The sequence below is a fragment of the Chelonia mydas genome, chromosome 2 (assembly GCF_015237465.2).
Source record: "Chelonia mydas isolate rCheMyd1 chromosome 2, rCheMyd1.pri.v2, whole genome shotgun sequence".
NCBI classification, from domain to species: domain Eukaryota; kingdom Metazoa; phylum Chordata; order Testudines; family Cheloniidae; genus Chelonia; species Chelonia mydas.
Genome location: NC_057850.1, coordinates 32,621,353 through 32,635,922, shown reverse-complemented (window position 1 = coordinate 32,635,922; position 14,570 = coordinate 32,621,353). Strand labels below are relative to the sequence as shown.

General features: G+C 40.9%; 1 protein-coding gene across 3 annotated transcripts in view; it reads right to left on the bottom strand.

Annotated features, from left to right (window-relative positions):
• Positions 1 to 3,968: 3,968 nt before the first annotated feature.
• Positions 3,969 to 14,570, bottom strand: part of RSPO2 (R-spondin 2) — a 168,513-nt gene continuing 157,911 nt past the window's right edge. For 2 of the 3 annotated variants that reach the window (XM_037892128.2, XM_043539179.1), the window contains one exon: positions 3,978 to 6,128. In XM_037892128.2, the coding sequence (XP_037748056.1) occupies positions 6,019 to 6,128 (110 nt within the window). In that variant the 3' untranslated portion in view covers positions 3,978 to 6,018. Of the gene's footprint in view, positions 6,129 to 14,570 lie in introns of all 3 variants that reach the window. The other variant, XM_037892127.2, reaches the window with a different exon arrangement.

The following is a 14,570-nucleotide window of genomic DNA, read 5'->3' as shown; positions in this document are numbered from 1 at the left end:
ACAGAACGAGGAGTAATGGTCTCAAGTTGCAATGGGGGAGGTTTAGATTGGATATTAGGAAAAACTTTTTCACTAAGAGGGTGGTGAAACACTGGAATGCGTTACCTAGGGAGGTGGTAGAATCTCCTTCCTTACAGGTTTTTAAGGTCAGGCTTGACAAAGCCCTGGCTGGGATGATTTAACTGGGACTTGGTCCTGCTTTGAGCAGGGGGTTGGACTAGATGACCTTCTGGGGTCCCTTCCAACCCTGATATTCTATGATTCTATGATTCTATGAAAAGGGGACCATGATTGCTACAGGCAAACACCCACAGCACAGTGCATTGAGCAGTTTCCTTTGCCTCAGTTTCTCACCTGTGGTGTGAAAATCTGACAAAATATGTCCCTTAACAAATCACTCCCTTCTCCCTCTGCTGTAGCCCACTTACAGTAGGCTGGCCTTGGTTAGCAAAGACCCAGAGTTCAGAGGTGCGTTCACAGGGATTCACCTCCCACCCTGGGGTGGGGGGGCCTGAGCAATGCCTCTGCTGCTGCCACATCTGCAACTGGCTCACAGCGGCCGCTGTCTCTCTGCCACGGCTGCTGCTGCTCCACCTCTCTCACGTCACATTCTGAGGTTCCGCCACCTGACCCAGCTTTCAGTGATTTCAGCAGATAGCGGAGAACCTCACTGCCAGTGCAGTTTCTTTCACTGCAACACTGTCCCCACCCAAGATCTAATGCTTAGCCCTTAGACCTGATCAGTAGTGCAGTTAGTTCCAGGACTCGCTCACTCACACACATCTTCACTGTGATTTGGCATCCTTACCCCCTGATTAGCATGTGAGGTTCAGGGTGACCCCCCTCAATCAGGGCATGGTAAACACAATTCTGTGACCCTTTACTCCTGCAATAAGGATAACAGCATCCCCTTACACCTGCATTCAAACACTAGAGTGATTTGTAACCCAAAACCAGCCAAAAAGTGACCACTTTGGCAAAGCAGCTCCAGCTGCCATGCATCTAGATAGAATAGGCACTGTATGCATGCACAGTCTGCTCCTGAAGTCTTTTCCCCCAGCGCATTACTAGATGTTAGGGGAGAGCTCATTCAAACCCTGCTTACATCAATAGTGCACCTGACCAGCTTTTTACTCAATTTCTCAGAAGGAAAATGAAAAGAATCTCAGTCAGAGTAAACACCAAGTAAAAGTGAACTATCCAGACAAACACAGCAGGAAAGAGGGCTGCATGGTTTCATAGAATCAAAGAATCATAGAAGATGAGGGTTGGAAGAGACCTCAGGAGGTCATCTAGTCCAACCCCCTTCTCAAAGCAGGACCAACATCCAGTAAATCATCCCAGCCAGGGCTTTGTCAAGCTGGGCCTTAAAAACCACTAAGGATGGACAGTCCACCACCTCCCTAGGTAACCCATTCCAGTGCTTCATCACCCTCCTAGTGAAATAGTTTTTCCTAATATCCAACCTAGACCTCCCCCACTGCAACTTGAGACCATTGCTTCTTGTTCTGTCATCTGCCACCCCTGAGAACAGCCAAGCTCCATCCTCTTTGGAACCCTCCTTCAGGTAGTTGAAGGCTGCTATCAAATCTCCCCTCATTCTTCTCTTCCTTGGTTCTTTGAGATGGACTCTGTCTCACCAGGTGAGTGCTCTCTTACCATCTTCTAGTTGGGACTGTGGAGCTCTGGAGAAGGCCTGACAGGTGCTGGCCAAGAGAAACTGTAGATATTGGTGCTTCCCCAGATAGTGGAAGAAACAAGTACCCTGGGCCTGATCGCAGTGGGCCTGATCCAAAGCCTGCTGAAGCCACTGCAAAGAATCTATTGACTCAGTGGGTTTTGAATCAGGCCTATTGTGATCAGAATTCCATGCAACAGCTGAGGTCAGAGAACGACTTCAGGTTAATGTTTATCTAATTGTAGGCTGTTCTGAAGTCTTGCAACCTTAGGCAGCTCTAATCTGTCCTGGGGCCTGGCCTGGCACAGAGAAGGTCAACCATCCCAAGGGCTCCTCTTCTACAATTGAACATCTGGCCACTTTCTTCACGCTGGACCCTGTGACCGTGGAAGGCCAGATGCCAGCTTTTGCCCTGGCTGTAAGCGTAAGCTAAGGACTGGAGACCAGGTCAGTTCATCTGTATGTTAGTTTGCTCAAAAGAGATATTAGTCTTATAAGAATATATTTAGTGTTTAGACTCTAGGAAATGTTTGTAAATTGCTGTATGCCTTAATCTCACTTGTAATGTCTGTATTCCATGCAATAAGAAAATATGTAAGTTTTGTTTTATAACTGTGAAAATGTTTGCTCTGAACTTGTGAACCTAGGCACAGGAATTGTCCCCACCACCCATCCAGAAGGATTATCAAAATCAAGTGTCATCAAGGATCAGCGCAATACAAAGGATTGGTTAATGGCCTTATTACCACACCTGGGCAATACCATGTGCAAGCAAGCTTGTCCTTTGGCTTGGAAGCTGAATGAAAGAAATAAAACAAAGACCCAGGAAAATTTTCCATCTTTTTGGCTCTTTGAACTCTGAAGGGCCAGAGACCCTGAGCCAGAGACACTTTAGTCTGCCCTGAAAGACACTTTAAATGGACAGATCACTATAACTCTGTCACTCTGAGGATGTAGATGGTAACTCATGTGTGGGTATGTTAGCTTGCTTTAACCTGTAAATAACTCTCATTTATTTGTCCTAGTTAATTAACCTTTAAGTAGTTTGTTACAGGATTGGCTACAGGCACTGTCTTTGGTGTAAGACCAAACTGGGCACCAATTGATCTGGGGGTAAATGACTGGGACTGGAAGCAACCTGACTGTGGTGTGATTTTTGGTGGAAGTGACCATTTATCACTAAGTCCAGTTTGTCAGGGTGGCAAGATAGACTGAATAGTCTAAGGGGACTGGCTGTGACTCCATGGTAAGACTGTTATAGCGACCCAGGAATTCACATTTGTTACTGGCTTAGCGAAATCTAATTCTAGAACCTCCAGTTTGGGATCTCTGCCCTGTTTCTGAGAGTAAAAAGAAAAGGAGTACTTGTGGCACCTTAGAGACTAACCAATTTATCTGAGCATGAGCTTTCGTGAGCTACAGCTCACTTCATCGGATGCATATGTATATGCATATGAAGTGCATCCGATGAAGTGAGCTGTAGCTCACGAAAGCTCATGCTCAAATAAATTGGTTAGTCTCTAAGGTGCCACAAGTACTCCTTTTCTTTTTGCGAATACAGACTAACATGGCTGTTACTCTGAAACCTGTCATTTCTGAGAGTAGTGAGCCACTGCAGACAATGTGACAGACCCAATTCAAGAAACCATCCCTATTCAGCATTTAATTGTGTGATTAAAGTTAAACATATGCTTAAGTCCCATTGAAGTCAATGAATCCTGAAAAAGGATAACCTTAAGCCCATGCTTAAATGCTGTCCTGAATCTGGGACATTGTTCTGTGTGTTATCTACACTGTACAGGTGCATTCTGAGTATAAGATCACTGGGAAAGGAGGATTGTTCTTTAGCTTATGTTTAGCATACAGAACCTGTTTTAAGGTGCCAGGCCCATTTACAATACCATGTAAATAACTGACAAAATTTTGCAAAAAGAAAAGGAGTACTTCTTGTGGCACCTCAGAGACTAACAAATTTATTTGAGCATAAGCTTTCGTGAGCTACAGCTCACTTCATCGGATGCATTCAGTGGATTTAGCTCACGAAAGCTTATGCTCAAATAAATTTGTTAGTCTCTGAGGTGCCACAAGTACTCCTTTTCTTTTTGTGGATACAGACTAACATGGCTGCTACTCTGAAACCTGACAAAATTTTGTTTGGTTTAAAAATCTCTTAATTATTCAGCTTCCGTGGGCAAACACATTTCTACTCACCAAACTTCTTTGAATATTTTTTCTGGATTCCATTAATAGGAAATTCATTCTTTAAATTAAAAAAGGACCAACATATTTTACTCAGAGGTTGACTATAAAGTTTTATTGTATTTTTTAGAATAAATTTCATGACATGGCTAATAAAATATTTGTAATCTCTGCCAGTGGAATTCTGCTTAGGTGTTCACTGCATCTATAACCAAACTTGATAACCAACAATCAAAATAGGCAGCTACATTTTTTCAAGTCAGCTATTTAATGCCCAAAACAACATTCCAGGAATAGAAAAATTTTATTAGTCTCAACAATAAGGTACTATATGTAACTTGTTCAAGCTAAATAGGAACATACTCTAGAATGACAAGAGTTGAGAACTTCAGGATTAAGTGAAAATCCATAAGAAGTTTCATACAACATTCGTATATGGCTTAATACTGTGTATTTCTTGTAGTAAAAATACTCCTAGATAGCTAAGCATGGATATGATATCTGTGTTTGTTTATACTTTTCTTTCATAGTTTATTTGTGAAGAGTAGAACCAGTAAACCTAAAACTAACACTGTTTTATTTTCTAAAGAGATAAGTGGCAAAGCCTTTTTTCTTTGCTTTATATTTTCTCTAGTTCTTAAGGTCATGATGCACATACAATCTTAGTTCTGGAGCCAGAGTAACATCCACGAGTGAAGGCAGGCAGCAATGTTAGTGCAGGCTTTTCCAAATCAGACCTTCAAAAGCCTTCACTTGGAATGCTGGCCCAATAATGCAAGACTACTGAAATATACCCTTTGAGATTTCTCCTTCCCTAAATGGGGAAATGCAATAAATAAACAGACCCAGATGCACTGCAAGGTTGAAACTTGCTACAAATTCCTGAACTGAGTGCCAGTGCCAGGAAATGAATCCCCTTCACCTACAAATTATCTAATTTTTAATGTTTGGTGGCAATTTCTTTTCTAATCCCCATGGTAAAGGCCTCTTTTGCTAACCAGTAAGGCTAGGATTTTGAAGTAATCATTATTAGGACTGGTGGGGATAAAGTACTGGTCACAGTATGAAGAGAGCTATGCATGAAACTCCTGTGATGGATAATGAGAGTTATTCATATAATTTCCCATTCACAATCTTGTTTCCCTGAACATCCGTCACCGCCATAATTTACTTTAACTCTTAGATGTCAGATTTCTTTCTGTGAGAAGCAACACCAAGGTAAGGTTACACTGTAACTGAAGAGACTTTAGTTTTACTGAAAGACTTAGGCATGAATATTCCAAATCTGACACTGTGTTCTGAGGCCAATACAACCTAGTTTAGCTATGTGAAAGTGCCTTAACAAATGAGAAACACACCTGGCTTCCTTAAAATTAATGATAAACTGTAAAAACATTCAAAACATAGTAAAAAGTGTTTACTGGACTATGTTTAGAAATTACTGGAACCAAAGTGACATAACTTTAAACATACATAACATGTTACACATGAGAATGAAAGCACAAATGTACAGTAAATAAGTTTATTTACACACAGACCGCATAATATGTACACATGAGGACTATTGTGCTCCTAGAACACTAAGCAGTAACTCCTGTGGTATATCTTCTTAAAGCACACAACTAATGTTGTGATATCCTGTGGTATATCTTCTTAAAGCACACAACTGTTTCAATACAGAGAATAATGCACATTAACACTAAGATATTCATATACATTTACTCTTGAAATGTACAAATATGAGAAACAAAGGCCATAAATGCAAGAGTACCTACACCATCCAGACCTCCTCTTTTATATAAATATGCACAAGTCCATTATCTAATGGTGATTTGCAGCCTTCTTTCCTGTTTCACTTTTATGTCTACACATTGGCCATTTCCATTTCCCAGGCACTGAATGCAAAGTCTTTGACACACTTCGGCACCAATTCCACTGATTCAACTCAGTGCACTCCAGCCCTTGGAGTCTTCAGGTTCAAAAAATAAAAAGTATAAATAACACAAACAAACTTGTGGACATTTTTCACAAGTTATTTGCAACCAATACTGTCAAAGCAGCTGAATTGCAGTGCATCCATATGCAGGAGCATATAGCAGCTTTTGTGCACTTTGCAAAAAATATAACAAACAGAAAAGTCTTTACTGGCTAGCTCTGTCTGTAGCCAGGAAGATGCTGTGCTGCTTCTGAGCCCTTTCCATTAAATTCTTTTTCTTCTTTCTCTTGTCCTTTGTTTTTGCTGTCCTCCTTCCTAAATGGAAAAAAAAAAGCACAAAAATAAAACAAACAATCGTTAGGTAAAGGGTTATGTTGTGTTTTTCAGAGAATGCAAAAATTATTCTAGAAGTTGCTGGGAAAATATGTACTGTGTGGCAATGCTGACACGGTACATCTACATTGAAGAAAAGAGAAAAAGCCCTGTGGCAGCACGTTTCAGAGCCGAGGACAACTGACTCGGGGCTAAAAATATCAGTATAGACACTCCTGCTTGGGCTGGAGCCCAGGCTCTGAGATCTACACCCCTCTCTGGAATGTCTGTATGGCTACTTTTAGCCCTGTGGTACAAACCCTGTTAGGATATAGATATTCAGGTCTGTCTCTAAAGGCCTATACTTTAAGAATTTAGATAGGTTTCAGAGTAACAGCCGTGTTAGTCTGTATTCGTAAAAAGAAAAGGAGTACTTGTGGCACCTTAGAGACTAACCAGTTTATTTGAGCATGAGCTTTCGTGAGCTACAGCTCACTTCATCGGATGCATAGCATATCGTGGAAACTGCAGAAGACATTATATACACACAGAGACCATGAAATATATACCATGTGTGTATATAATGTCTTCTGCAGTTTCCACGATATGCTATGCATCCGATGAAGTGAGCTGTAGCTCACGAAAGCTCATGCTCAAATAAACTGGTTAGTCTCTAAGGTGCCACAAGTACTCCTTTTCTTTTTAAGAATTTAGATGTATTCTTATCACTTAGCTAGTTATAGAGGTACAAAACAAGAATTTAAATCTTCTAGGCTCTTCTCTTTCTCTGGAGGTGATAGATCAGATCACATTTCTAACAGCCCCAGATTGCCTTATTTCAATGTGACTAGTTTGAAATGTGAGGATGTGACCATACGCTTCCCAGCTTATGGCTGCCTCTGCTCCTTAGCCAAAGATCTTAGCCTAAGAACACGGCCTCAGACTGTCACAGTAAGAGAAGGCCCTTACACATGCAGACAGTGATTTTGATTCTTGTGATTTTGATTCTTGTGACTTTGTTTTTGCAGTGTAGACATACCCACAGCTACTGTGTTAGTATGTTAGTCACCAGAATGGCAATTGTTCAGTGTGGTGCATGAATAACCAAACTCTTAAGCAGGTGCTAAAATGAAGTCCTGAATAAGGATGCTTTCTTCAATCAGGGCCTTACACATGTGCTTAATGTGCTTTTAGGTATGAAGGAATAGGGCTTTAGATGGAAGCCTCCAGGTCCTATTGAGATATGCTGTGTAAGGAGTATAGGATACATTTATACTGCTGTATATGATCAGTGGAAAAACTGAGGAGTTCAGTCTCTAGACCTGCGAATCCAGCACCTTTCAGGAATACTTAATTCACTTAAGAGGATGAGAGTGGAGAAAAATCAAAGTGTCCTATAATATAAAAAATAGTAAAATATAAGGAGAGGGAGAGAGAGAGTATTCTTTAGCAGTAGAGAAGATTGTCAGTATGATCTTGTGTTGCTTTCATACAGTTTGTAATGAAGGCAGACACGATGAGAAGTTATGAAACATTTTCTCCATTTGATTATAAGAGTTTAGATAAAGGATATGGTTCAAAAGGAAACAGCTTTTGGGGTTATATATCTAATGCACATATGATTTTAAGACTTTATATATTCTTGAGCATTATACCGTTCAGTGTAATCATCATTAGGAGTTGGCGGGGAGAAGAATACTTATTTTTATTTTCAAAATATAACAGGGCATTAAGATAATGAGAGCACAACTGTGGTCCCACATTAAAATCATCAGAGTCCTAGGAGTTTACTTCTGCTTCTCATTAAAGTCTGGCATTAATGCTACAATGGCATTTTGCCATCCTTAAATGTAGTTAATCTTACACAGTAAAACCTTAGTCCAACCAATCATTAACCGGAGCAGCCTTTAAGTCAAAACTAATTAGTAACACCGTATCTAATGACCAGGCACATCTAATGAGGTCAGAAAGATGAAAAACTTGACACTAAATTGCATTAAAACAGAGATGGTTTCAGTTATAAAAATTTCTATACTATCATAATTTTCTCATGCAATTATATTGGTTTGATCCAGGGATCAAAACAGTGATGTTTAAACAGTTGCATATTGTATTTTTTCCTCATATTTTACATGTTCAAAATAGTTTTTAAGCCTGAATCTTGGAGTTCAATTATTAACTGGCAAATGGAGAGAAGCAATTTTGAAAGGGGTGACAAAGCTGCTAGTCAGAAGAGCAGGGGGTGCATTCGTGCCTTCACTGGAGTTTTTCCACTGAAGCTGATCAGTACCTGACTCTTCTATCACTTTACTGGGACGAGTGCATACACCACTCAGAAAAGGAAGTATAATATGTGCTCACCATCACATCTTGTTTTCTTTATCCTCCCCTCCAAAGAAGTAAACAGAATGCTGTGTGGAGTGTTAATTCAGTAAAAGATGTAAACTTTTTCACTGTGAACTCTGAAACTCACTGCTAAAATGACAGAGAAAGGACTACTCTGTATCCACTTGTTTCAGCATTCTATCATAGTTTTCCCCTTACAAATCACATTGCTAGCATGCTCTGTGAATATGATACCCCATGGTAAAGAAGCAGTGAAATATAACAGACTTCAGTGATTCTATATCATTGTACAGAGCTGCAACAAAGACCATTTCAAGTATTTTGATGGGATTCAGCTAGTCTATTAAAAACACAGTGATTTTGACAAAAACAATGACAGTTTCACTGTTTTCCTTTTGAAAATAGCCCTAGATCCGAAGTAACTCCTGCAGGTTGGAAAGGAGGGGGTTGAGTCAAGGAAAGAGTTACAGCTCTGGAGTGCCCCCATGTAATGCTGTGTTGGCCCTCCTCACACCACACACTACCTTTTTGACCTAGCGCAATGGACAGACTTTCCCTTGGGAAAGCATCAGTTCTGTGAGCTGTCTGCACACACACAGCCCCAAAGTCCATTTAGAATTTCAGATGGAGAGCTCTTGGTAATTTAAAAGGCATTCTAATGGCTAGCCCGTTTTGTTCCTAGAATGCAATAGACTCTTAGAGACTAGTGGAAAAAGTACTGAATGTGAAGGCTACAGAATTTAAAGTGTGGTGCCAATGCCCCCATGCATGCAAAGTTTCATTGAATTCAGACTTATCTTAGGGTGTTTACTTTGTCAGCAAACAAATGCTAAGAAGAAAAGAAGGAACTTCCTTACATTTTGCTACAGACTGTTCTATTGCAGGGTGTTATGGTGTTGTATGTATGGTAGAGGAAGTAGATCTTCACACAAGCACAAAATGTGAAATCTCAGCCAACCTGTTAGCTTGCAGGCACCAGGGAGACACGTAGGAGGAAGGAGGAAAAGGCATTTTCCCCAGCATAGCCAGGGAGAGACCCTGCCACTGCACTGCAGCAGTTTCTTTAGCTGTGTGGGTGAGGTAACCTTGGTGCAGAGGAAGGATGTGAAACAGCCGTGAATATACTCTGGCACCTACCCTGACACAACTCCACCCATGTCCTGCTCCCATCCATTATGTGCTGCTGAGCAAGGACCTGGGCTGCTAGAGCCCTCCTGAATCCAAGCCCCTTCCATCAGAGCAGAATAACACTGGCTCCAGGGCCTGGGGTTCCTGGGGCCTGCTGAAGTGAGCGTTAGATTTTACCAAGGGTCCATTACATATACAGATCGCCCAGCACACTACACAGAGAGAAATGGCTAAAGGCTGGATTGTGGCAGGCCCTCCTGAGGTACATAGAGGAGAGGGCAAGAGGAGTCTCTGAACTCAGGAAACCACATGGACCTTTAGTCCCCACCAAAGGGGCTGAGGAGGAGGAGGAGCATGGTTGTCCCAACCCCTCCTCAGCACCACACTTCAGAGTGGCGGGAACAAGCTGCACCTCTCTAAAGGATGGTTCAGCTTCCCTAAACGGTGCTACAGCCGGCATCCTCCTCAGGGTGGGGAGCCTGGTACAATCCCCCTCAACATCCCCTATGCGGTAGTGTGCCCCACACCACTCTCCAATCCAGCTAGTGTCTAAACGCTGCAATGTGGCCCTAAGTCTTTCCTCCCAACATGGCTCCAAGGCACCACTATACATCTTAGCTTATGGTGTCACTGCATGAGACTGAAAGTGACAATAGCTCAGATATTAAATCTGATCCACACTGTTTATAAAACCATCTTTCTCAGAAAGAATTCAAGCATGCAAGTAGTTTGGCACAGCAGGCTAGGATCTATGGCCAGCTCTGCTCTTTAAGTGGCTATTCACTATTTCTAGTAATAACACCCCTGCCTGTCATTTGGCATATAGCCATAGCCATTGTTTCTGTTTTCCAAGATAGCTGTCTCCTTATCAAGACTAATCTTCAATAATTATTTTATTACTGTGGTCAAATTCTCCTTGAAAGTCTGTGATGCATTACACCAATGGAATTAGAGTGAACAACAAATTAAACTGAACAAAGCAAAGACAGGATCACCCAGACTGTTCTGTGTGTGTGTGTATGTGGACACACATTTATTTTTAAGATCTTTTTCCTTGCATGGTAATTAAACACTTTTCAAAAATGGATTGGTATAGTAACATATAGTATATATAGTAAATTTGTGACTGAACTCCTTGGGGGAGAATGGTATATCTCCTGTTCTGTTTTATCCGCATTCCGCCATATATTTCATGTTACAGCAGTCTCAGATGATGACCCAGCACATGTTCGTTTTTAAACATCCAAAAATATTTAAATAAATGGTATTCTATTATTAACCGTGTGATTAATCACATGATTAATCACAATTCATTTTCTTAATCGCATGATTAATCGCTATTAATTTTTTAATTGCTTGGCAGCTCTAAATTTTTGCTTTTTTGTTCAGTGCCAAATTATACATGAATCAATCCTTCTTTTCTACTAATGTATTTGTTACTTAGAAATACTAGCCAAAGCTGTTTGAGCTAGTAATTTTTAGTGTTCCTCATGAACTGTTCACTAACTGTACAGTATTGGTTATTTATAGTGTGTGGCTGGTCACTCAGGTTGCAGTGTACTGCTTCTGCCCCCTGCCTGGATGACAAACCAATCAGCAGGTCAGTAGCAAACAGTGAATAGTGCACTTCCAGCATGTATTTCTGGACAAATCATTCTTGGTCCTAATATTCACAATAATATTGCTGGTGCTAATATTCACGAATAAGCAGCTGCTGAGCCTATACCGGTGAATAATGGCCCCACAAAGCATCAAACCTAATCTGACACTTTTATTCATGAATCAGGATTTTATTGTTGACCATCTGACTGTCTCTAGTCCTGTAGTTACTGCTGCACACTCCCATGCAAGACACATCGTGCTCAGTTCCCTGCTCAGGGGTTTCACCTCCTGAGCCATCGGGCTTTGGAAACGCTGCACATGCTTCTGAATGGACCTGTCTGCCTAGTTTAGGATACATATTACTAGACTCAGAATGAAGGGAGCTGCATCCAACCCTTTTCAGAGGAGAGGTGATCTTCCTAATGCATATTTTTAAGGGAGGGGTGTTTGAAACACAGGAGTATCCACAACATTCCAAAAAACAAAGTACAGACTGTGCCGTCACCAGCCATGTGCTCAGAGCCTGAGACAACATTGTTAATGTATAAAATATGCTTATCAAGAAACTGCTCTCATGGAGCTATTATAATCTGATTAATTCCATGGCTATTATGACATGTAGTATCAGTTTAGTATCTGATCCATCCTCTATCTGGGGAATAACTGAATGTTCTGCCCATACAGAAAGATGGATGGATGATAAGATTTCTCCATCTGGCTTCTCTAGATTGATAAAATACAGCTTTTCTCCACAAGAGGGCAGTAAGTATTTGAATTTAAAAACAATACTAAAGCATAAAGCCAGTGACTGTAACTACAATTTATTTCTAGTATGCATGATTTGTTTCTCAGATTATTATAATTTGGGGGTGCCCATACATGCCAACTGTTTTTTGTTGTTGTTGCTGCTGCGGCTGTTCTTTTTTCTTTTATGTAATATATATGGAAAATATTTAAACTGCTCTTGCTGTTTCTTTAAAATTTAGAATTTAAATTTCTATTTCAATATATTGCTCTATCAATAGGGCATAAAGGTGCATCCCTATTCTTCCCACTCCCATCCACATATTTACATATTCAGAGGTTTCACATGTTGGCAGCTATGACTATTAAGTTAAAACAACAGTGGCTGGGGCATGAGGCAGATCTTTCTAAATATATTCCTCCTGATCTTTCCCTCTGTCTCAGTTCTGCTTTTGAGGGTTCAGTGCTTTTACATTTGTAAATCATTCCTATCATTCTGCCATGTTACTGAAGTTCTAAATTGAACACTTGGGGCAGTATTTCCTTTGTATGATGAGCAAGAAGTGGTTATTCCATTCAAATCATGTCGTTTGAGTGTCGTATCAACTACAATCAGCTATCAACAACAACGTAAAAGCAATAGGGGAAGGGGAGAAGTTGGAGATTCACAGATTCCACAGCTAGAAGGGACAAACTGTGATCATCTAATCTGACTTCATGTATAACACAGGCCATAGAACTTCCCCAAAATAATTCTAGAGCATATCTTTTAGAAAATCATCCACTCTTGATTTTAAAATTTCCAGTAATGGAGAATCAACCATCACTCTTGGTAATTTATTCCAATGGTTAAATACTCTGACTGTGAAAAATTTACACCTTATTTCAGTCTGAATTTGTCTAGCTTCAATCTGTAGCCATTGGATCATGTTATACCTTTCTCTGCTAGACTGAAGAGCCCATTGTTGAATATTTATTCCCTATGTAGGTACTTATAGACTGTAATCAAGTCACCCCTTAGCCCTCTCTTTGTTAATCTAAATGGACTGGGCTCCTTTAGTCTCTCACTATAAGGCATGTTTCCTAATCCTTTAATCATTCTCATGGCTCTTTTGAATCCTCTCCAGTTTATCAACCTCCTTCTTTAATTGTGCATACCAGAACTGGACACAATATTCCAGCAGCGGTTGCACCTGTACCAAATACAGAGGTAAAATAGCCTCTGTACTTCTAACTCAAGATTTATGCTGTTTATGCATCCAAAAATCACATTAGCCCTTTTGGCCACAGAATAACTAGAGAGATCAAAAATTGAGAGAAACATGCCAAGAGAACATTTTTGAAGAGGCAGGATTGGCATGGTAGCTCCTAAAACTTGGCACTATCATGCCTAAAAGCTTGGATGCTTGGACATTTACATTTGATTTACAGTTTGCATCCTCTAGACATTATAAACATTCACTTAAAAAAAGGCCAGAGATAATGCAGAACAGTCAAGCAAGCCAAATAGTCAAATTGACCACAGATAGATATAAAAAGAAAAGCTGATGTGTAAATCTTATTGCTATCCAAAGGCAATTCATTTCCTGGTACTCTCAGCAGGGTTAAGAAGTTGCAGGAATTAGTGGCAACTTTCCATGTCCTGGTGTAGATTTAGGGATATAGCTGGGTGTCAGGAGCTGGTAATTCCACAGTGAGTCATTTGAGCGCTGGCCAGCACTCGCAATGCTCTGCTGTGTTATGAAACTTACAGCAGTGCCCTAGTCTAGGTGCTATCACCACCAGAATGATCAATACACAAAACCAGGCTTGTAGAGAGAATGCAAGATGGTTACCAAAAAGAGGCACAGGAAAGGAACTAGGCAAACTTTTCATTTATTTCATATTCATATTGCAGCAGTGACTGGAGGACCCACCAGTATAAGAGCTCTGCTGTACTGGGTGCTGTACAAACACATACAAAGATAAATCCTGGGTGCTAAATTGCATTAACACACTGCCAGTGCAATGCAGTGGAGGCAAGTTCCACCAAAAGGAGTATCACAAACACATGAAGATTGAAAGATAAGAATTCCCACTGACATGAGGATGACCAATCTCACAAGCACCCTTTTCAAAGGATATTTTGATGTGGCTGCCAACAGGGCTGTTCAAAAACCTTGGTGAGCAACCAGGATAAATACAGACAAAAGCTGTTAGCTACAGTACCTGCATGGGTGGATGAATCCAGAAATGACTGCAACTGAATGAAAAAATCTCTGAGTGGGAGCTAGGGAAGGTGGAGACTGAGAGCGGATGGGTAAGGAGACTGGACCTGGGAATCAGAGTGGGGGAAGCTTGGGATGGGTTGGACAAGGTGACCGGAACTGGGAGCCAATGGAGGAGGAGAGGCTGGAACTTGGGAAGGAGACTGGGAACCAGTGATTGAAATGAGTGGAGGGACTGGGAGCCAGTTGGCTGGGAAGGGAGACACTGAAATTGGATGACGATCTGAGAAAAAAGGACTCAGACTGGGGAGACAAGGAAATTGGGACTAGGAACCTATGAGAGGATAGGGAGACAGATCTGAGAAAGAGCTGGGAGACAGAGGGGTTTTTTTTTCCATAGATATTTAGGTCAGAAGGG